Source organism: Octopus sinensis, linkage group LG6, assembly GCF_006345805.1.
Source record: "Octopus sinensis linkage group LG6, ASM634580v1, whole genome shotgun sequence".
Taxonomy (NCBI): domain Eukaryota; kingdom Metazoa; phylum Mollusca; class Cephalopoda; order Octopoda; family Octopodidae; genus Octopus; species Octopus sinensis.
Window position 1 is genome coordinate 82,047,926 of NC_043002.1, and position 25,245 is coordinate 82,073,170.

The 25,245-nt window shown below is 36.1% G+C and overlaps 1 protein-coding gene across 10 annotated transcripts in view; it reads left to right on the forward strand.

The window, feature by feature from the left end:
* Positions 1 to 25,245, forward strand: part of LOC115213272 (protein pangolin, isoforms A/H/I/S) — a 387,555-nt gene that overhangs the window by 150,600 nt on the left and 211,710 nt on the right. For all 10 annotated transcript variants that reach the window (XM_036504068.1, XM_036504072.1, XM_036504066.1 and 7 more), the window contains exon 2: positions 17,906 to 18,012. In XM_036504068.1, the coding sequence (XP_036359961.1) occupies positions 17,906 to 18,012 (107 nt within the window). The remainder of the gene's footprint in view (positions 1 to 17,905; positions 18,013 to 25,245) is intronic.

Consider the following 25,245-nt stretch of genomic DNA (forward strand, 5'->3'; position numbering starts at 1 on the left):
GAGACGGTGTTTTAGTTATTGTTGTTTGTTTGTTTTTGTTTTGTTTTTTTTTTTTGTTCTTGTTTTTATTTTATATAAGATTTTGTTGTTGTTGTTGTTGTTGTTGTTGTAGCTCTTGTTGTTGTTGTTGTTGCTGTTATTACTGTTAATTCCACTTGACATAGCAGAAACTGTTAAATTGCTGGATTAGCAAGTATTGCTGCACCAATACATTTCTTTCTTTCACCTGCTGCGATAACTTGCAGAATTAAGATAACATTCAAAACTTCTTTTAAATATTTTTTAATTTATTTATTTATTTTTATGTTTTTATACTTAGATTTATATTTCCTTTTCATTATTTTCCATATTATCATCATCATCATCATCATCATCATCATCATCGTTATTATTATTATTACTATTATTATTATTATCTCTCTTTCCCCCTCCTCTCACTCTCTCTCTCTCTCTCTCTCCATCTCTCTCTTTCTCTCTAGCTAGCTATCTATTTCGTTAAACAAAACAGTGTGTTTGAAAGGAGTAAAATTGGATTAAAGAAAACTTTTCTATGACTTCTGTAATGACAACCCGAGAGGTGTTGTCTTTATGTATATATTATCTCTCTTGCTTGGTTCTGTTTATTACTTGGCAGCTGAACCTTACAATTGCTGTCTAATGAATATAAACTTTACACATTCTTATACATTTTAGTCTCTTTTCATTTTTATTCCTGCTCAGGAATCACAGATTATTTTTCCTAATTTTTCAAAAATTCTAAGTACTAGATATTGGTTTTATCCATTCCATTTTATCTGTTTCAGGTAGTTGTAGCTTTTTCTTCTTTTTTTATTTTTATTATCTAGTTATTCATTTTTGCAAAAAGAGTGTATGTGTGTGTGTGTGTGTGAGGGGCTGTAAATAGTTTTTTTTTTTCTTCTTTTATTATTTGTTATTCTGTTTTGTTCTTTCCTCTCGAATTTAAATTACACAGGAATTTGTTTTAATCAAGAAAACTCACTTGTTTTGTGACACAACAACAACAATAACAAATACAACAATGGAGAATGTTATTTTTTTTTTATTAATGTTTATTTTTCTCGTTAGTTTCGCTGATTATATAATTCTAGCTTATGATATATGACATAATAGTTCCAAACTAAGGTTGATAACATAGGTGGGTGATTATTTTGGTAAAAAGTATTGAACAGCATATTATGATGCTATTAATATTATTCCCGTTCAAAGTTTACGCAAGAAACTTAGGTAAAGTCAGTAAAACAGGACATAAGTATTCCAATGGCAGGCCCTTAAAGGGGACCTGCCACTCCTTCCTAAAATGAAAACTAATGAAGTGGTGGCATTGCTGGTGGCAGTGGAATTTGTTTCTCAGGTGCAAAGCCAGAAATTTATGGGTAAGAGAATGATTGATTAAATCAACACCAGTACATAGCTGGTACTTCATTTCTATCTGCTGAACTCAGAAGAATGAAAGGCAAAGTTAGCTTCAGATGGATTTGAACTTGGAAAGTAAAGATCTGGAGCAAATACTGTATAGCATTTTGTCCAATGTTCTACTGCTTCAACTAGTCTGCTACCCTCAATCCCAACCATAGAAAGTTGTTGTTATTATGGCACTTCTTAAGGTGGCAAGCTGGCAGAGTTGTTACCACACCGGGCAAAATACTTAACAGTACTTTACCTGTCTTTTTCATTCTGAGTTCAGATTCTGCCAAGGCTGACTTTGCCTTTCATCCTTTCAAGTACTTAATAAATTAAACTCCATGTGACCCCCTTGATAAGCTGACATATGATCCTTATCAAAGGCTTTCCAATTATGATCATCCTGTCTTTATTGAGACAATAGAATTAGATTTGAGACAGATTTGGTTGTTATTTCTAATGAACTGAAACATCACATTGAGGATCCCCTGTGAGCATAGCCATCTGTTGTTGCTTAATACTGGTGTTAATTAAACTGATTTACAGCCTGCCTCAGTCAAGATGTGTGGCCTTATGCCAGTGTTACAAATCAGTATTTTGACACATTGAAGTGCTATACATTTGAGATAAATTCTGTGAAAGAACCGTTCTGCTGTGTCATTAATGTTTTTGAGCCACTGAGGAACCTCTACATGGTAACTGGAACTACAAGAAATGGTAGCAAAATTTCCCTTGAATCACACCCTGCCATCTTAAGAAGGACTTTGGACGATGTAAGCTTTAGAAGCATTGTTTAGGAGATAAAAAAATGGTATAGTCATGTATGGAATGTTATTAATGATAGAACTGTTTGAGTAAGGCTTGCCTGGAGCCCCTTCATTATCACATGGAAGGATTGGTGTAGCTATGATGTGGATACTCCAGTTTTGCTCCTTCGTGTAGCTGATGCAGAGGGTGGTGGGGTGGGGCAAGAAATCTACATCAGTACTTCACTGGTACCTGGGATTAATCAACAGCCAATACTAATTTCATATCTAAGGTAAGGAGCTGGTCAAACTGAATCCTTGCTGGGCAAAATGCTTAGTGGCACTTCTGATGACTTTATGTTGAGTTCTAACACCAATCATCCTTTTGGGAGTCAATATAAATGGTGCAAGTTGAGCACTGGGGCCAATGTAATCAATATACCCTTCTCACGCGAAATTGCTGGCCTTATGCCAAAATTTGAAACTAGTATTAATTTAATATCTTAGATTATGTATAAAAGAAGAAGGCTGCTCCATGTGTGTTGTGTGTGTGTGTGCATGTCCCATTTTCTCTAATTAAAGCTACCCTTTTTAAATACAGAAGAAAAAAAAAACTAATAAGACCCCATTGTGCTTCAACCTTAAAATTGGGGCTCTTAGAAGTTAATCCTTGTCCCTTACCTGACAGTTGTGGAATTTTCCCTCCCTCCACTTTCTGAATGTTATTTATGTTAACTGTACCAATTGTCTATCATACATACAAGGCTGAGACAACTAGTTAAATAGCACACCTGTCTAACTCAGCTAACAATAGCTGTTGTCACTGGATATGGGACCTAATGAAATAACTAGCAGTTTAAGTACTCACCTTAACCTAAGAGCAAGGGGGGGAGAGGCCCCTGGATGCTATGCCTTCTTTATGAACAAGGTCATCTACAATTTCTTTGAGTTCATCCAGTGCAGTCGAAAGTTTCACATATCTGGTAGATATTCTGTTAAGGAGAAAAAGACCAAAAGACCCAGCTGTCAGGAAGGCAAACTGATAATGTAGAAGCTGCATCTCTTTAAATCTGCACTAAAACTAGATCAGTTACATGATGTGAATATATAATAGGGTTTGTTGGTAGAACTTGGTGCTGTCTCTGTCTGTACCTTGTCTCTCTCTCTCTCTCTCCCTCTCTCTTTCCACACACACACACACACATTGATTCTTTCCAATTTATAACTTGCAGCTGCATTAACAATGAATGGAACAGACTGAATCTACCAGTAGGTGTCTCCCCCAGTCTTCTCACTACTGTTATCCTCTGCGTCTTGCATCAATACCTGTTCTCTTCCTGTTGTTTGCAGGTGGATAATAGGCTGTTTAACATGGAGGAACTTAATGAGTGCTTGCTAATCACTATTTTTAGATGATATTGTATGTATGTAGAGAAAGATAGATAATGACCAATGAAATAAATCCATTTATACATATGTATATCATTGCTTATTGTGCTTTGGAAAGAATTCAGCAAAATTTAGTCAATAAATTTCATAACCTTTGTTTTTATGTAAACTCAGTCATTAATTTTACAAGTTAATTACACCTTCTATTCAATTGTGCTGAGACAGAGCAGTGGGGATGGGTTGTAAAGAGAGGAGGTGTATGTCTGTCTGACGGGTTTTGTGTAAAAGTTTGCGCTATTTGTTTCACTGTAAATTTTAATTTAGTTAATTATAACTATACAATTATCTAATAGGAATTTGCTTGTGCATTAATTACTCATACATTATGTAATTCGCATTCATCAATTCTTCTCTTTTGTAGTGTGATGAGAGGTTGAATAACGCAAATCTTAAGCAATAGAAATCATAGCTATTGAGTTTCACTTCTTCCACTAATATTTTGCTCTGAACTTTGGTCAAGCCACATTCACCTAACTTTTGCAGGAGAGTGTCTGTTTAGTGGACAAGGTATTTTTAAAAAATTACATTGTAACGACAGGGTCAGTATTAAATACCTTGAAGTGATATTTATCCCCACTTCAGTGTGGATGTTCTGTTTAAACAAACTATATCTGCTGCAGTTTAGTTTGCTCTAACCAACATTCAAGTGGGGATAAATATTACCTCAAGGTATTTTTAGTGTACCCATGAGTAACAAACACTAAATTGAGTATCTCCAACTAGCTGGAAATTAGGGATCAAATTATATGCACTACTGTGCTATCCATCATCATCATCGTCGTTTAGCGTCCACTTTCCATGCTAGCATAATCAGTCTGATAGGATCTGGAGACCCAACCTTCTTAAATTATGAACTGGGTTCACTTTGGGATTAGATATTTATTTACCCCCAAACAGTGATAAAGAAATGACTATTGGTAAATGTACCTGTATACAACGAACCCATCATGCTTCTTGAAACGATCCATTATTATCAAAATGAGGAAAAAAAAAAAGGTGGGTGCTAAGAGCAAATGTCTGTAGAAGTATTTTTTTTTTTTTTTTAACTGCAAGATAAAAACATGTAATAATTATCTCATTGGATTTTCAAAGAAATCTAATCTTTTCAGGCAATTGTATGTTCTTTCTAGTTTTCTGAAGATTTTTCCCTGATACCTTTTTTTTTACATTTTAGTATGTTTTGATAGAATAATGATCACCTGGGCAGTTTGTTTTCAGCCAGATTTGTTCACATGTGGGAATTATGTTTGCATAGTGTTTATTATATAACCTTGCTTGTCATTAATTCCAGGGAGATGTTTATATAGTATTAGAATCTCTATCTATATCAGTAGCACATCAGTTTAACCTCAGTTATTTTTTCGGTATGACTTTTTATGTCAGTTCTCTTAAAACTTGGGAGTTAGGTAAATAAATGATTGAATGAACGCACAGCAGCGCTTTTTGCACAGAGTAATAACAACATATAAACATCAGTTCTGTCCATATGGAAAAACCAAGTAACCTGAAAATATATATCTCTATCAAGCAGTTAAGAAGTGTGTAAAAATTTATGATAAATTGAAATTAATTCTTTATCACAGATCCATATTGCTGACTCTTAAATTAAACTTTACTGGTGTTATTCAGGTGTTATACAGCACTAAAGTAATGTTATTTACTTCAACAACAACTAAGCCCATCAGAAACAGTTTCAAAAAATAATGATGTAAATAATGATTTATTGAATGTCACAAATATATGTTTCTTTACTACCCACACGGGGCCAAACTAGGACAGACAAACGGATTAAGTCGATTACATCGACCCCAGTGCTTAACTGGTACTTATTTAATCGACCCCGAAAGGATAGGCAAAGTTGACCTCAGCGGGATTTGAACTCAGAACGTAACGGCAGACAAAATACGGCTACGCATTTCGCCCAGCGTGTTAACGATTCTGTCAGCTCACCACCTTTGAATGCCACAAATATATATCACTAAATGGAATGTTTTCTCCCATCAGTTTTTTGTGTCTAGGAATTTCAGTGTTCAAATCCTTGTGAGGTTGACTTTGTGTGTCATCCCTATTTCATAGGTCAATAAAATATACACCTGTTAAATTCTGGGATGAATGTTATCAACTGTAACCCTATGTTCCAAATTTATCCCTTTGCACCTATGTTAGAGACTACCATCTTTATCATTGTCGCTGTAATCATCACCATCATTTTAATGCTTAGGTTGAGCAGGTCTACAATCTGGCATTCCACCACTTGTCTCAATTCTTTTTTTATGTTATCCTCTTTTTATTGATAAATTATGAGAAATAATCGTGAAGGGAAAAAAGAGACCCCTGAAAGTGAGGATACTCTCAGTGCAATATTTTTGAAACTTTTTACAGTATAATCACAAAGGATGGGAGGTCAAGAGCATGCCTGTGCTTGCATCTACTTGTGATTGCACAGGCACCTTAAAACAGTTAGTGAAAGCATAAGACATGCTACCAAGCCATGCTTACTTGTGAATGATGGTTCTATGATTTATGTATGTTTATTTATATACTGTGAGTGATACCATAATAGCATTGAATGCTTTTGGAATTTGAATGTGAATTTATATAATTCAAACTAAGATGAGGTACAATTATGGCTCTGAGATTTTTTGGTGTCAGCTTATTGACCCTGCATTATAAATTCCACTACCACCACCACCACTGAGCGGTGCTCTTGAGAAAGGTGCATAACTCTGTTTGCTTTGGGGTTTCTTGGCTGACTTTAGACTCCACAAATTAAGGTTGGTATTTGGAAAATGCGGCAAGCTGGCCGAAACATTAGCACGCCGGGCGAAATGCGTAGCCGTATTTCGTCTGCCGTTACGTTCTGAGTTCAAATTCCGCCGAGGTCGACTTTGCCTTTCATCCTTTCAGGGTCGAAAAATTAAGTACCAGTTACGCACTGGGTTCGATGTAATCGACTTAACACGTTTGTCTTTCCTTGTTTGTCCCCTCTGTGTTTAGCCCCTTGTGGGTAGTAAAGAAATAGGTATTTGGAAAATGTTAAAAATATTGCGTTCACAATTTTCGAAGTGAAGATGAAAAACTTTTCCATACAATTTCAGTATTAACCACTGAATATAGTCACAGCAGTATGGTCTGAATGTTGCTGTAGTACCTGACTGGAAATGTTTCATTTCCACTAGCATCTCTTGGAAGATACAGTCTAGCTCAAATTTCTAGAACCTCATCACATGGCACTAATTCTTGTGACACCCATCCATTGTATTGTGTCCTCCGGGCAAGACATACTACTCTCTTCGCCTCAGTGAGCCTAATAAATGTCATTCCCCACTTCATGGCCCAGTGATTTGCAGTTGGAAATGCATCCATCTGTAAAAGCACTTTCTTTAATAATATGCAAGCATTCGGTGTTGAAGAGAGTGAATAGTTGAAAGGTGGAGGGGGGGGGGGTATTAAAAAAATTTTTTTTTTTTTTCACCTCCATTTTTTTAATATGCAAAAATGAATAATCTCTTGCCTTTGTGAACATTGCTGTAATACTTTTCCTAAAAGTTATATATTTTCTAGCTTGAAAAAATTCCATTCGTCTCCATATTCATATTTTTGATAAGACACCATTGCTATGGATACCAAAAAACATGGAATTGGAGGGTGGTAGTAAGTAGCTCAAGAATTTTCAGAGAAAGTATGTGTGTGTGTCTTCCCCCCTCCTCCCGCACATGTGTATCTGAGGTTTCCTGATTGAATCAAATATTGATGTTAATACTTAAGATTTGGATTCATTGATTTTGATGAAATCAATAATATGTGTATGGGGCATTAATGTATCGGAGGTTAAGGCTCTGGACTATTGACCACATATGGTGATGGGTTCGGTTTTGCTAGAGTCATTATATTCTGTCTCCGAGCAAAGTGAGCCACAATGTTCTACATTAGACCAAGAGCGGGGACTATTTTGCCTGCATTCAGTTCTGTGTGTTTCTATATAATGTATGAAAGTATTTGAATTATCAGTATGTGTTAGCTACAGGGAAGACATTCAATTAACTGTAAAATAATCTGCCAGTAATAAACTTGTCTAACACATAACACGGAAAGACTGGTGTATGAGTGAATCATCATCATCATCATCACCACCACCACCATCATCATCGTTTAACATCCGCTTTCCATGCTAGCATGGGTTGGACGATTTGACTGAGGGCTGACGAACTAGATGGCTGCACCAGGCTCCAGTCTGATCTGGCAGAGTTTCTACAGCTGGATGCCCTTCCTAACGCCAACCACTCCAAGAGTGTAATGGGTGCTTTTACGTGCCACCGGCACGAGGGCCAGTCAGGCGGTACTGGCAACAGCAACGCTCAAATGGTGTTTTTTACGTGTCACCTGCACATAAAGACCAATATAGATGTGTGTGTAAAAGAAATATATCATTTGTGGAAGAAGCTCAAAGAAGCTTGATGTGTGTCCATCCATCCATGTGTGTATCTTTGTTTACATTTGAGGTCTAGAAAAGTTGCTTCGCACCTTAGATGTATAGAAAAAGAGATCCTTTACTTGGAAAACAGGTATGGGTTAGTGACAGGAAAAGCTTCCAGCTGTAAAACAATATCTCCATAATGCATTCTTATTATCTTATTATCAATGCCATTATAGAAAAATTGCCAATAAAAATACACGTGGTTCTTTTATTTGTTTCAGTCATTTGACGGTAGCCATGCTGGAGGACCACAATTAGTTGAAGAAATCGACCCCCAGGACTTATTCTTTGTAAGCCTAGTACTTATTCCATCGGTCTCTTTTGCCGAACTGCTAAGTTATAGGGCCCTAAACACACCAACATCGGTTGTCAAGTGATGGGAGGTGGCGCACACAGACACACATACATATAAGTGTGGGTGTGTGTGTATGTATACACACACACACACACAACAGGCTTCTTTCAGTTTCCGTCTACCAAATCCACTTACAAGGCTTTGATTGGCCTGAGGCTTTAGTAGAAGGTACTTGCCCAAGGTGCTACACAGTGGGACTGAACCTGGAAACAATGTGGCTGGGAAGCAAGCTTCTTACACACAGCCACGCATGCACCTATGTCTGATACTTTAATTAAAGGCACACATGAACCCTTTGATTAAGGGTTTGTCTCTTTCATCTTTTTCTCCTTTTAAGGCATACAATTCACTCTTGCACAACTTTTTATGCTTTTTTCTAAATACCTATTTATAGTTTGTCTCCTGATTTTTGAGCTTCTGTCTACCAGCTGTAACCTCTCATGTTCAACTGTCCTTCGTTTACTCGCCTCATTCCATTTGTGCTATTTTTGCCTATATGCATATATACTTGTGTGAGATGTGACATACATGCATATATAATGTCTACAGTGTATATGTGTGTGAATCACAATACATATATGTAAAATATATACGTATATGTAGTCATGGTTGTGTGGTAAGGAGCTTCCTTCCCAACCACATGATTCCAGGTTCAGTCCCACTGCGTGACACCTTGGGCAAGTGTCTTCTACTCTAGTCTCAGGCCAACCAAACCCTTGTGGATGGATTTGTGAGACAGAAACTGAAAGAAGTTCATCATGTATATATATGTGTGTGTGTCAGTGTATTTTACCCCTCCCCATCACCACATGGCAACCGGTGTTAGTGTGTTTCTGTCCTTGTAACTAAACGGTTCAGTAAAAGAGACTTCAAGAATAAGTACCAGGCTTAAAAGAATAAGTTCTGGAGTTGATTCATTCTACTAAAAATTCCTCGAAGTGATGCCCCAGTATAGCCACAGTCAACTGAAACTAGTCAAAGATAAAAGATATATAATATGTGTATATTTTAGACATATATATATATAGGGTGCAGTGAATAAATTGTCGTCTAAATTACACAAAAATGAAAATAACACTGACATCTCATTTTAACAGATATATTACCAAAATTACATAAAAATACCTTGAAATACAAAAGAGTAAATTTATTCAATAAAATTGTCATTAGCTTCAACCGTGGCTTCCAGACAACTTTAGAATCTCCTGTAACTCTTCTACACGGTTTCGTTTTTAAGTTGGTGAATGCTGCCATAATTCTTGCCTTCAGTTCATCTTTGCTGTTACAAAGAGTTTTGTTGGTCTCTTGCTCAACTGCAACCTAAGGGGGTTGCAGTCTGAGGAGTTAGTTGGTCAGATGTTAGGAGTGATGTGGTTGCAGAAATTGTCCGACAGCCATGACTGGGTTCTCCTGCTTGTTTGTGGCATGGCGGCAGAGTCCTGCTGCCAGACATAGGGTCTTCCAGCAGCCACCCTCTTGACCTAGAGCAGCACTACCTCCTCTACACACTTGATGTAGGCCTCTGTGTTGAGTCTGGGGCCAAGTGGGATGATGAATGGATGCATAATGTTGCCATTACTAATGATCACTCCAAACACCATGATGTTGACTGGATGTTTGATTTTTACAACTCTCGGAACATGTCCTCAGATTGCTACCCAAACACTCTGAAATGTTCGTATTGGAGCTTCTGACTCAAATGCCAAGCATTACAGTATGTCATTTCCAAATTTCTAGCAGAGTGAATCCCGTTATGGTGCTGTTTTTCTTATAGTCACTGCCCAACTGACCCTACCATACTGTGTAATCAACAAAAGCAAAAGCCAACAATGCGCATGCACGAAATTAGAAATATAAAATGGTGACAATTTACTTATTATACCCTGTATGTGTGTGTGTGTGTGTATGTGTATATATATATATATATATATATATATATATATATACACACATACATACAGTGTGGTAAGTAGCTTGCTAACCAACCACATGGTTCCGGGTTCAGTCCCACTGCGTGGCATCTTGGGCAAGTGTCTTCTGCTATAGCCCCGGGCCGACCAATGCCTTGTGAGTGGATTTGGTAGACGGAAACTGAAAGAAGCCTGTCGTATATATGTATATATATATATATATATATATATGTGTGTGTGGTGTGTCTGTGTTTGTCCCCCTAGCATTGCTTGACAACCGATGCTGGTGTGTTTACGTCCCCGTCACTTAGTGGTTCGGCAAAAGAGACCGATAGAATAAGTACTAGGCGTACAAAGAATAAGTCCCGGGGTCGATTTGCTCGACTAAAGGCGGTGCTCCAGCATGGCCGCAGTCAAAATGACTGAAACAAGTAAAAGAGTAAAGAGTATATATAGATAGATAGATATGTTTAATATACATATATGTATATAAAATACAATACACAAATATATGTACTATATAGACAGGTATTTGCAAGATATAAATAGATTAGTGTGATATATATATATATATATATACACACATACATACAGTGTGGTAAGTAGCTTGCTAACCAACCACATGGTTCCGGGTTCAGTCCCACTGCGTGGCATCTTGGGCAAGTGTCTTCTGCTATAGCCCCGGGCCGACCAATGCCTTGTGAGTGGATTTGGTAGACGGAAACTGAAAGAAGCCTGTCGTATATATGTATATATATATATATATATATATATATGTGTGTGTGTGTGTGTGTCTGTGTTTGTCCCCCTAGCATTGCTTGACAACCGATGCTGGTGTGTTTACGTCCCCGTCACTTAGTGGTTCGGCAAAAGAGACCGATAGAATAAGTACTAGGCGTACAAAGAATAAGTCCCGGGGTCGATTTGCTCGACTAAAGGCGGTGCTCCAGCATGGCCGCAGTCAAAATGACTGAAACAAGTAAAAGAGTAAAGAGTATATATAGATAGATAGATATGTTTAATATACATATATGTATATAAAATACAATACACAAATATATGTACTATATAGACAGGTATTTGCAAGATATAAATAGATTAGTGTGATATATATATATATATATATACATGTTTATACACACATGTGCGCACGTACTTGTAAGTATGTGTGTATGTATATTCTTGTTTAGTGTACTCATCTCATTTATCTGATAGATGAAATAATTGCTACTCAGATAAAGAACCATAAGTGTCTTAGCCAGTTACTGAGGACATTTCATTGAATTGCTTTCAAAGAGACATCAATAAATTTTTGCTTATAACAATACACTGACTATCGCTTGTTATTGTCTGCACAATTCAATGATACTTTGACAGCTATGCAATTGCTATGAATTAAGTCCAAAAGCAGGCTTTTTCACAAGTATTTATGATACAACTACCCTGCTAGCATCATCACCTTTTCCTTTGTTATTCGTTATATCTTTTGTATTTATACCTGATGAAATCCATCACTCATTGTGTTGAATATAGCATTTTACCCTAATTTTGCCAAAGACGTTTTTTTTTTGTTTTTGGTTTCGTTTTTTTTAAATTTATTTTATTTTTGTAATTTATCCTATTAACAACTTTTTACAGTTTTTTTGTTTTGTTTTTTTTTTTCTTTTCTTTGTGTCTGATCATGTTCTGCTGGTGTAGATTTTATGTTTTATCTATCTCATTAACTGGGGTTCCATCATAGTGAATCAGTATGGGTCAGCTTTCTGCACTCTCAAACCAAACAGGTAATTCAGTGCAATGTGCCTTTTTCTGTATTTTGCCACCTATCGTTTGTTCATCATAATGCACTCTCTCATTGATCACACACTTCAGATATGATAGGTCATAAATTTACTTGGAAAAAACTTTTATTACAATTGATTAGCCAAGTTCTTGCTATACTGTCCTGCTGTTGCTTAGTGTCACAAACATTTACACATATAACTTTTCAAACATTGCTTGAACCAGCCTGATTTGGTCAACATCATGAGACAATGTCTCAAATATATTATTTATTCCACTGTTTTTACTCAGCTTTTTTTTGGCTCAAAGTAAATATCTTTCAAAATGAAAGATCTGACTATGAATGTGTTGTTTTATTCATTTTATAGTACATTTGTGTCTAAAATATTTGCCAATTTATAAAGTGCAAAACTTGGAACATGTCCAACTTGTAAATTATCAATAATAAATATATATGATCTCAAGAATTTAATGATCTCTCTCTCTCTCCCTCTCTCTGTGATATCCTCTCTTTCTTCTTTACCAAAAAAGAAAAAGCAAAGTATTTTCTTTCCTTCTTAAAACATTGAGCTCTCCTATTTTAGCCCTATTTCTTGATTTTTGATTTTTTTTATAGTGGGGGTGGTCAAAGATTTACTTTTGTTTAAGATTCACAAAAATAAACTAACAAATAATAACATGACACAATTTCTCTTTTGTTGTGAAATAGCTGGATAGAATGCCATAACTGATGATTAAAAAAAAAATGGTGGGTGGATACTTATCTTTTGCAATTCTATTCCAAGAATTGTGGGGATGAAACTAAAAAAAAAAAAGAAAGAAAATATTCAAACTGAAAAAACCCTGGTGAAATGGAATATCACCAACACTTGATTAAAATTGCAATAGAAAGTTTCCTTTGTGATATCTATATGGAGAAGGTGGAAAAAAAGAACTCTACTTTGTGGAGAGACAAATTGACAAAAAAACATCAAATTTGTGTTATGTTGATGTGCCAAGAAGAGAAGAAGTATCTTCTGGTTGGAGCAACTCCGTCATTTTATTTAAACATGTTTACCTGATTCTTATATTTAATATAGTATTATTGGCTGTTGCCGTCTTGCATAGTTATGGCGAACAGCTGCCAAGTCCATTGCCTCATATTCTCCTGCAATATTCCCAGACCATATTCCTTTGTCTAGTGGCTATAGCATAAGGTGGGAAGCAGTGGATAAGATCGAAAAGACTTGGGTCAGATGCTTTCTTCTCTGGTCAAGCCTACATAAAATTATTCAAGTTCCATTTAGCGTGGAAACTAAGAGCAGAGAGAGAAATGCTGTCCCCACTAAATTTTCAGAAAGATGGGTTACAATGTGTAAGAAAGGCCTGTGTGAATGGACCTACTCTCGGGGGCATGCTACTTAAGGTTGGAGAACAGTTGGATGAGAATGATTGTCAGAGTAAATCTTGAGGAATATTTTGGATAACGTAGTCCTAAATAAAAGATTTCCATGAGAGAAGGAGAGGATAGACATAACTTCAGGCTAAACCACAACAAATACAACAGTAACAGTGCCAACAACAAAATCTCAAAGGGTTCTTTCTTTCAGACATCTGTAGAAATACAGCTCTGAGGGATAGTCCATAAATTGCATGACTCAAAAAAAAAAAAGTGATTTTTTTTTTTTTTTGTGCTAATATTCAATGGCTGGAAGATGGTGAGCTGGCAGAAATATTAGCATGCCGGGCGAAATGCTTAGCGGTCTTTCATCTGCTGCTACATTCTGAGTTCAAATTCCGCCGAGGTCAACTTTGCCTTTCATCCTTTCGGGGGTCAATTAAATAAGTACCAGTTACGCACTGGGGTCAATATAATCGACTTAATCCATTTGTCTTTCCTTGTTTGTCCCCTCTATGTGTAGCCCCTTGTGGGCAATAAAGACATAGGTATTTCATCTGTCTTTACATTCTGAGTTCAAATTCCACCGAGGTCGACTTTGTCTTTCATCTTTTCGGGGTCGATAAATTAAGTACCAGTTCTGTACTGGAGTCGATCTAATCAACTGCCCCCCATTCCCCCAAAATTTTGGGCCTTGTGCCTAGAGTAGAAAAGAATATTTAATGGCTGGATGACGTGCCAGGCAAGACGCTTGGTTGCATTTCGTCTGCCCTTACATTCTGAATTCAAATTCTGCCAATACCCTTCATCCTTTCGGGGTCAATAAAATAAGTACCAGTTGAGCATGGGGAGCAATGTAATTGACTAACTTACTCTCCTGAAATTGCCAGCCATTATTTAGCACTCGAGAATCTCAGAAACTTTTCATAATGGTAACTTGTTTCAGTTTGGCAGTATTAGAAGGGGATACCTACTTTCTTTTAAGTTGATTGAAACTGGTGTAATGGACAGTGTTCCTCTCATTTCTGCTTTGAGCAAGCATTGGCCAGGAAGACCATGCTGACACTTGCTCCAGTCATTACCAAATACGGTGATATCCTCAATTGCGATCAAAGTATCTTGGTTTCAACCGTATTTAGCAAGCTAGGATTGTCTACTCAGTCCAAAATATATACATTGGTTTAGTGGTTTACCACTCTAAGCTGTTAGCATTGTAACATTGCTCAGTGTTTAGCAGTAATGCTTCTCTCTCTCCCTCTCTCTCCCTCTCTCTCTCTCTCTCTCTCTCTCTCTCTCTCTTACACACACACACACAAGTAAAAATGTGTGTATTTATGCATGATGTTTATTTTATGGTAATAGTATGTGTGTGTGTGTATATATAAACTGTATCAAGGTCTTTCATTGTACACTATGGTCCGATTGTCACATAATAATAATAATAATGATAATCATGGTAATAATAACACTAATAAATATATTAGCATATATTTTTGAAATGACTAATATGGCTCTAGCAAGATGCAATTGTTTTAAGTTTCCAACACACGATCTACTCCGATGAAAGCACTTGTCAAACAAGTGCAACTAAAGAATGCTAAATAATCTGACTTAAATCCCCGCTTTGATTCAACATAGCAATAACAACCCATCTAAAAAAGAAAAAAGAAGAAAAGGATTTAAACAAAACAAAAAAAATTTTAAATAATACTATTGACTTTAAAGAGTTTTTTTGCTAGTTTCTTCATTACCTCGTCCTTCTTTAGTGATAGAAGAGGCTAAATTCTGATGAATAAATATGTAATGGGTGATGAGGTGAATAGTTGGTGGGGGTCTCTAAAACAGGTTTGTTTTCCTTTTCTCTCTGTCTGTCTGTCTGTCTGTCTCTGTGTCTCTCTTTCTCTTTATCAGTCTGTCTTTCTCTCTCTCTTTCTCTCAACTATCAACCTATTGACTGTACTTGTAATAAATATATAAAATGAAGCATCTTGCACTAAAGATCTGTTACAGTTTGATGTTGACTCGTTTATCAGAGGCATTTTGTCAAAGCCATATAGACACACATATATATCTGTTTGGAAACTATGAGTATCATCTTTCCTCTGTTGATACTAGACCTTTGACATTTCTCTAAAATTAAACAATTTCTGTAACTTGTTGAACTTTTAGGAAATAGCTTCTAAGAATATTATTGAAGTCAGTAAAAAAAAATAATAATAATAATAATAATAATAAATAAATAAACTAAACCATAGGCAAAAAAAAAAAGCTAATTTGTTTGTATTTCGTTTTACTTTTCATAGCTTTCTTCTTACACGCAAACATACACACATGCATACACATGTATATACATGTATGTATGTTTGAGAGAGAAAGTGTGTATGTCTGTGTGTATCCGTACTTGTTAAGGCATTTCACTTTGGTGAGAAAGCAAGGGCTATCCAGAAAAGTATAAATTTAAATGCTTATTCTCGCTTTCTTGCCTATATTAGGTATATCTCATCTCAAATAGCATCCCTGTATATATATATCTCTCTTACTTTGTGTGTGTTGATTTGATTCTATAGTATCGCAGTTACTTTCTTTTCCTATCCCCAAATCCATCAAACATCTCATAACATTACTTATGCTTTCACTTAATGGAAGCCTATCAATATAATGTTTTCTAGCTTAGCAGCTTTTTTTCTGTGTTTTTTCCCCCTTTCCTTTTTTTTTTTTTTTTTTTTCATCTTTATTAAAGCTTAATTGAGGTGGTTTTAACTCACCTGATTTAACTACATACATATATTGCTGAAAAAGTTTGTGAAAGATTTTTAACCATTAGCAAATATTCAATTCTCAATCAAGAAAGCTCACTCGTATCATATCAGTTTTCTGTTCTATCTTCCTTGAGCAATATTCAGCTGAAAGCTAGCTAGATCTGTGTTCTCTTCCCTTTTGTTCTCTGCTCCTCTATCTTGTAATCACAAGTAAGATTCAGAACATGCACTACCATGTTTCCTGGCCATATGATAGCCGGATCAAGGGTGATGTGCAAAAGCCTTGATCAAATGGTCGATCGAATTCATTTGATCCACTTTATTAGCTAGTTGTAAGGTGATGAATTGGTAGAGTCATTTCAAGTTGTTGGATTGAACAGATGTCTTGCCATATTTTTCCAACTCTCTGAATTCTGATTTCAAATCCTGTTACGGTCAACATAACCTTTTATCCTTCCAGAGTCAGCAAAACAACACCAATCCAGGTCATTGGATTGGCAGAAGTATTAGTGTCAGGCAGGATAGCGTGTAGTAACTTTCCTAGTTCTTTGTATTCTAACAGCAATGTCTGTGATGAAATTGCTGCCAAGCTGCATTGGTCCTAAGGTACCAGTTCGTTCTCTTGGTTAAACATTAGTAATGTGCAGAGGAATAACTTGCATGTATGGCAAGTGTTAGTCTTCGTTAGAAAACTTCAACCAGGCCCATGCATATCTGTGCTAATACGTGGTCACGCCTAAACAGCAGAAGATGTAGAAGTAGTTGTAAACATGAAAAGATTTGACCTAGCAAATTGCTTCACTTCCTATGTATTCTCATTTAGCAATGACTGGGCTCCTGACAAGTTCTAATGTGGTGCCGGGTTTTAGTAACAGAGCCAGTTTGAAACGTTTCTGGCACAGGGTGGGGATACTCTAACAAATAACTTTTTTAATTTTAACATATTTGACATTGCACTGTTTAATTCCTTATCAATAGGAATCAGTAATATTTTTGGAATAACCAAATCAATTAAGCTTTTCACCTCCCTTACAGAAACTTGCTTTTGTACTTAATTGAAAATATTTAATATTAATAATAATAATGATAATGATCAGTAGTTTTATCATTATCATTCTTAAAGTATTTACACACATTCATTTCCACACACAAGTTTATTTTGATATAAATTTGAAGTGGATTCATTGGTTTCAAGTATAAAATAGGTAGGAGAGTGGAGGAGTGATTTTTACTTTCTAAAAAATCAATGCTGTCTCTTCATTTCATATGAATTTCATCTGTTGTAAATATTTGAAAATAATCTTTGGTTTTTTTTGTTTTGTTTCCCTTTCTATGGCTGCTGGATTCTAGAAAGAGAGAGTGTCAGAAGCTAACAAACAACGATAATTATCTGTGATATTTTACCAAGCATAAAGAGTGTTATGTATCTCTTGGGAAATGGAAGAAATCTTTAAAGCATAATGACATCTTGGTCAGATTGTGAAAGAAATGTCTATAAGAATGGTTTTAAAATGTATCGAGTGATTGGGAGAGAAAAAAAAAAAGAAAGAAAATTGCATCTTTTTCGTATTTTCGTTTTCAATGAGATAAATGCATAATAATATTTTTTCTTCTTCTTTCCTTGCAGATAAGGTTGTGTCACAACATCCTGCAGATCGAGGGATCGGACCAATTCCTGGCTATGTTGTTTCACCTTATCCTTATCCCAATGGGGCTTCAGTTCCAGCTAGTTTGGTAAGTCTCAGTTTTATTGCAGTAGATAAACTGCTTTGATAGCTTGAATTAGGGAGCGTTTTTTTTCCTTCGGAACAACATGGCTAGACAAAAGGCACTTAGATTAGTTGGCTTGTTTGCTTCATGTTCAGTTATTATTATTATTATTATTATTATTAGCAGCAGCAGCAGCTTGTATGTTTACATTAGTAGTATCTTCCTTCTCTAATCTTGTCTGGTGGTTAAATAATCACCAATGGTGGTGAGTTTTCTTATACATTTTCAGTATTTCAACAACTGCTGGAGTTTTTTTTTTTTCTTCTCTCTCCCTCTACGTAGGCAGCAATCAAGTGGGAGTGGAAGGAAACACTATATATATATATATATATATATAATGTATATATATATGTATGTATGTATGTATGTATGTATGTGTGTGTGTGTGTGCACTGAGGTCATACTAATTATTCCACATATTAACACAACAATCAGATTAACAATCTCCTTGTTTTGATCAACTGGCAGATAAGAATCTTTCCAAGCCATTACCTTTCTCTAACACAATAAGGCTCATTAGTTTTGCTTTTTCTTTTTCTTTTTTTTATTTAATGTATGCTTTTTTTTTGTTTTGTTTTGTGTTTCATATTTTTGTATATTCTTTTCCCTGTCTATATTCTGATTGTATATCTATATCTATCTGTATATATATATATATATATGTATATATATATATATATACATATATATATATATATTTCACCCAGCAAAAGGGTTCCTAAATATTAACTAAAAGGCCTTAGTAAAATCATGTAATAATCGTTTCTTGAATAATTAACTTTGATTTATGCTTAGCTTATGCTTAGCTATTAACATCCTGAGTCGTGGTTCTCTCTGTATTACTGCACACATGTGTGTGTGTGTGTGTGTCTATATAATTGTAGGGTGTGAATTTATCACTGTTGTAAATCCTGCTGAAATTACAGGGGTCACTTTCGACATTTTTGATTGTCTTAATAAAAGGTTGTCTTTTCCATTTAGCGGATGTTGATTTACTGTTGAGATATGTGACAGTATCTGTTCTCCTACCATCAAAAGGCTGTGGTCACTCTGCCCTGTCTCCTCACTCCCAGCAAAATTTCACAAAATTCACTTTTACTGCCTTAATTAATACATAAAATATATATATATATATATATATATAATATATATATATATATATATATTTATTGAAATGGATAAATGAATTATCTTGTTAAGGATTATTCAAAATTTAACCGATACCTGGGTAGCAAAAATCTCAACAGAAAAAACATGGTTGGAGTTACGACCTTGGAGTGTCGCAACCGTGCCTTAGCGCGGATAATTGAAGTTTAATATATTTAGTGTAGAATCTTCGTTCAGCTCCATTTCTTCCCTTCACTAAATATATATATATATACATACATGTATATATAAGCCATAGGTGCAAGGCATGGCTGTGTGGTCAAGAAGTTCATTTCGCAGCTACATGTCTTCTACTATAGCCCCAGGCCAACTAAAGCCTTTGTCAGTGAATTTGGTAAACAGAAACTGTAAAAAGCCTGTCGCGTAGGAGTGGCTGTGTGGTAAGTAGCTTGCTTACGAACCACATGGTTCCGGGTTCAGTCCCACTGTGTGGCACCTTGGGCAAGTGTCTTCTACTATAGCCTCGGGTTGACCAAAGCCTTGTGTGTGGATTTGGTAGGCAGAAACTGAAAGAAGCCCATTGTATATTTGTGTATATATATGTTTGTGTGTCTGTATTTGTCCCCCGTAACTTAGTGGTTCGGCAAAAGAAACCAATAGAATAAGTACTAGGCTTACAAAGAATAAGTCCTGGGGTTGATTTGCTTGACTAAAAGGCGATGCTCCAGCATAGCCACAATCAAATGACTGAAACAAGTAAAGAGTGTGTGTGTGCACACACATGTATATGTCTGTGTCTCCTTGTCTTGTATTGTGGTAGTTGTAAATGAGTATCACTGTCTCATACAGGCAGTGTCATCCCTTTCCATGTATGGTTGGTTGGTGACAGGAAGCGCATCCAACCATAGAAAATTCTGCCTCAATAAATTCCATGCAAGCATGGAAAACTTGACTTTAAAATGAAGTTGATGATGCTAATCAAATAACATGGCAAGCCAAGCAAACTTGAACCTGCACTCCATGAACTCTTTAAAAGTTTATCACTTCTGAGTTTTAAAATTCCACCACAATCACACAAATCACCTTTACATATCAGCTCCTTATCAGTTAATCACTAGAATCCCATCTTCAACAAAAAAAACCCAAAAGGCCATTATATACAAAAACAAAAGAAAACAAACCCACCCTTATTTAGTTTCCTCAAACCATTATCATTTTAAAAATCTGTTTTGCAAATACTTCAACCATTTCTTCTTAGATCTTCTTCCTTGGTCTAGTTTTTAGAAATGCGTTCCCTAATCTATTAAAATTGGTTGCAAAACACCTGGATAATCCTCGAATGGCAACATTTTGTTTGTGTTCTGTGTTTCATCAAAATGACAATTATTTTACTTCAGTGTGAATTTGTTTTCAATTCCTATTAGTCTTTTAACATTTTGCTTGTGTTTATATGTAAACACAGTAAAACACATGACCTATCGCTGGTAGTGGTGGTGTTGGCAGTAAATGTGTGTGTGTGTGTAGTTTGCTTCACTTTTATATTTTAGTTGATAACTTTTGTCTGTAGGTGGTATTAAGCTCTCGGTAATTACTAGTTACTCACTGGATAACTGCATTTGTGTACAGAGACTAAATAGCCGCAGGTGTTACCGACTTAACATTGAATATGCATTGCTGTGTATTTGAACTTAGGTGTGTACAGTTGTCTCTGTTCAAACAGTTTATTAGAATTTACATGTTCACCGCCTGTAAATAAAGCACATGGCCTTTTTGAAAGACTTTTTCCATTGAGGAGTTTACCTTAGAAAGAAAGATACAACAGTTCTTCAGATATTGAATAATCGGCATTGTTTGTCCCTTTCTCTCTCTTCTTTACTATAATAGCTGTTTCATGCTTTAAACTGGTTTTCATTGTGTCTTTGATTAATTCCTTTCTGAATACCAATTAACTACTGCTTCTATTTCTCTTTATGGCTCAATGTTCCTTACAAAGAAAGACTCTGTATGTGTGTGTGTTTTCTTAGAGTTTTCTGCTATTTGCTATATCTAAGAATAGTTGATTTTGGCAAGTCAATCTAGTTTACATTCTTTGAATAGTTGATAACTTTCTATGTTAATAACCGTTTCAGATAATGAATTTCAAATCCACCATTAAAAGTGGTAACAAGTACAATTACTTTTCATAAGTCTTTCATGTCTATGTATCGTTTCTCTCTTTTATAATCTCTTCAATATGACACTAAATTATGGAATCAACATAGTTTAATCCTTTATCTTCAAAGTACATTTAATCAAATATACCGCCTATGTGATTTAACTAATTGCAAAAATCATCAAGAATTTAGATGTATTTAATATAAATGTTAAATTAAAAGTATTATTTTAAACCTAATTTTAAAAAAAACAAAAACTATGGAATTTTTTCGCTGATAGAGTGATTTAATATTGGTTTCAAATTTTGGCACAAGGCCATCAATTTTGGGAGAGGTGGTTGATTACATCGACCCCAGTGCTCAACTGGTATTTATTTTATCAAGTCTGAAAGGATGTAAAGCCAGACAAAATTCCACTAAGCCTTTTACTTGGCATGAAAATGATTCTGCCAGCTCACCACCTACGAGCGACTCAATATTGAGAATTGAGTCAAAATTTATTGTAAGGCTCAAGTTGATTGTAACTTCAAGTTTCCCCCACAAGGTCTTGTACCAGTGTGTTTTCTTGATGAACTTTTCGGTTTTCTGTAATAAAACTTTAGGGAAGGCTTTCTTGTTTGGTATTGGTATTGGCAAGTTTTTCATTGAGAATGAAATATCAGTTGATTGAATAAGCCAATAAATGAAAGTTGGATGGTTGCGAGCTGGCAGAAACGTTAGCACACCAGGCAAAATGCTTAGCGGTATTTCATCTGTCTTTTACATTCTGAGTTCAAATCCCACCGAGGTCGACTTTGCCTTTCATCCTTTCAGGGTTGATAAATTAACTACCAGTTGTGTACTGGGGGTCAATCTAATTGACTGGCCCCTTCCTCAAATATTTCAGGCCTTGTTCATAGAGTAAAAAAGAATAAGTCAACTTCAATTTTTACAGTAAATAGACCTGGTGTGGGCAGCCTTTTTCAAAAAGCATGCTGCATGAGCCATAACATTACAAGCTGATGTTTGGAGCATACCTTAACCGAAAAAGGTTTTCACATAGTTTTTAACAGAAGGTTGTAATTTTATCACAGAACCAGCAGCAGTTTCAGGTGCATTTGTATTGAAAGGGCTAAACTAGTAATTCTGGACTAAAATACATTAATCTGATTCAAAATTATATTTTCGAATTCAAGTAAAAGCCTCTCAGATTATTTTTGCTCACCCCTTTCTTTCATCGACCCTTTAGTTACCAAATTTCCATTGAAATATGCTGCCTTTACTTCATTTTTGAAAATAATGAAAAATTTCGTAAAATGTCTGGCATTTTTAAGTTGATGTTTAGAAAAAAAAAATAGTTTGAAATTTTGAAGAATTTAATTTAGATGACTTTAAAACTGGAAGTTTGTATTTTATACCACGAAGTGATCCCAGGCTGGTTGATAACATTAAGGTTAAGGGAGATATTTGGGTTTTTTTTTAATCTTTCTTTTGTATAAATATTGTTTTGTTTTAATTCTTTGTTTTCGTTTCATTCTATTCATCTATTATAATTATTCAAACTACATTTCAAATAGTGGATAAATAAAAAATATAGTGTACAGGAATAGTCCTAACCAAAACCCAACACACACACACACACACACACTCTCTCCCATTCACTCACTCACACACACACTCTCTGTGTGACACCCACTCTCCCTCCCTCTCACACACACACTCTTTCTCTGACACACATTCTCTCTCTCATACCCACACACACACACACAGAGTTTCCTTTATAGCAAATACAGGCATATATAATTGTGACTCCACTAACAGACTTGCTGTCTCCTCTCTGTCTTCTCTATTGTGACATTTATGGCCTTTTATTCCACAGAGCTGGTTATCCTGTTCCTCCAACTAAATACTACGCCCAGTTTTTCCTTCCCAGAATAGTTGTTCTCTGGAATCTTCTCCCTGTGCATATCTTTCCTACAGGTGTTGATCTGCGGCAACTATTCATACAAAACATCAACATACAACACGAAGTTCATTGATCACAGAGTGTCTGCAAAGGTCATAGACACTGTGCACCTTCCTTCTGATGCAGCATCCTGTTTCTTCTACTTGTTTCAGTCGTTGGATAGACTTTGGCCATGCTGGGGCACTGCATTGCAGAATTTTAGTCAAGTGGCGCAACTGCAGTGCTTAATTTTTTGTTTCTCTTTTACTTGTTTCAGTCATTTGACTGCGGCCATGCTGGAGCACCGCCTTTAGTCGAGCAAATCGACCCCAGGACTTATTCTTTGTAAGCCCAGTACTTATTCTATCGGTCTCTTTTGCCGAACCGCTAAGTGATGGGGACGTAAACACACCAGCATCGGTTGTCAAGCAATGCTAGAGGGACAAACACAGGCACACAAACATATGCACACACACATACATATATATACATATATACGACAGGCTTCTTTCAGTTTCCGTCTATCAAATCCACTCACAAGGCTTTGGTCAGCCCGAGGCTATAGCAGAAGACACTTGCCCAAGATGCCACGCAGTGGGACTGAACCTGGAACCATGGGTTGGTTAGCAAGCTACTTACCACACAGCCACTCCTGCGCCTTGTTTGTTAAACCTTATTTTATTGGTCTCTCTTGCTAAACTGCCAAGTTACAGGGGATGTAAATAAACCAACAGCTGTTGTGAAGCGGTGTCGGGGGGAACGAATCCATACACACAGACACACACACATGATGGGCTACTTTCAGTTTCTGTTTACTGGATTCATTCATAAGGCCTGAGACTATAGTAGTAGACACTTACCCAAGGTGCCATACAGTGAGACTGAACCCTGAACTATGTGACTGGAAAGCAAACTCCTTACCACAAAGCCACAACTGCACCATTTAAAGTGGGGTTGGAGGGACTGAAGTACCTTTTTTTTTTTTTTTTTGCTCATGTTTAATTTTTCTCAACCTGGGAACCTTGTGGCTATGAAGTGACTTTCTTAGTCATTTGGTTATACAGCATCAACAGATATCTGTGAGAGGGAAATTGGTAAATGGAAACTATGTGGAAGCTTGTCTAATGGATTGTATCTGTCTTTCAAGTGTCCAGCTTTGTTACACGCTGACATTGCCTGAGGATTAATTTAAGGGTACATATGTCTGTGGAATACTCAGCCATGTACATGCCAATTCAATAAGCAGGTAGCCCATTTGATAAAACAGCTAAAGACTAAGGTTTGGAAATTCTGACCAAGATTAATTTAATTGTGAATTCTTCTTAACAGCAGATGAATCAACCACAGACTTTTTACATGGCCACCTGAAGTGCTAAGCAATAGCACACACAAAGCTAGTTTATCACCGTGAAGCAAGGCTGGATTAAGACCCATAAAGGCCCTAAGCACTTAAAAGATTTTGCTGCCTCCATATACATGTAATTCAGAATATAAATCATATAAACCACTAGGAAAATTATTCTAGCAAGTTTGAAGTGATTTCTGTGAGGACCATTCCTCTTTCCCTTGTTGCCCTAGGGTAAAGACCCTTTTGGTTATGAATGACCATGGGATTGCACCTAGAAAGTTCCCCTCTGGGTACAAGTCCAGGCAAGGTTGTTTATGGAAGACCAGCAGTTGCCCATACATACCAGCTTCCCCTCTCCATACCACCGATGTTATCCAAAGGAAAGGCAAAAGCCAATACAGCTTGGCGCCAGTGATGTCACAACTCATTTCTACAGCTGAGTTAATTGGATCAATGTGAACTAAAGTGTCTTACTCAAGAACATCACATACAGCTTGGTCCAGGAATTGAACTCACTACCTCATTATTGTGAGTCCGACTGTCTAACTACTGAGCCATGCAATGCTTATTTTGCTTAATAGTTAATCCAGCGCTACCGTGGAGTTTTGTGGTTTAGTGGTTAGGGTGTTACACTCATCGTAAGATTGCGGCTTTGATTCCTGGAC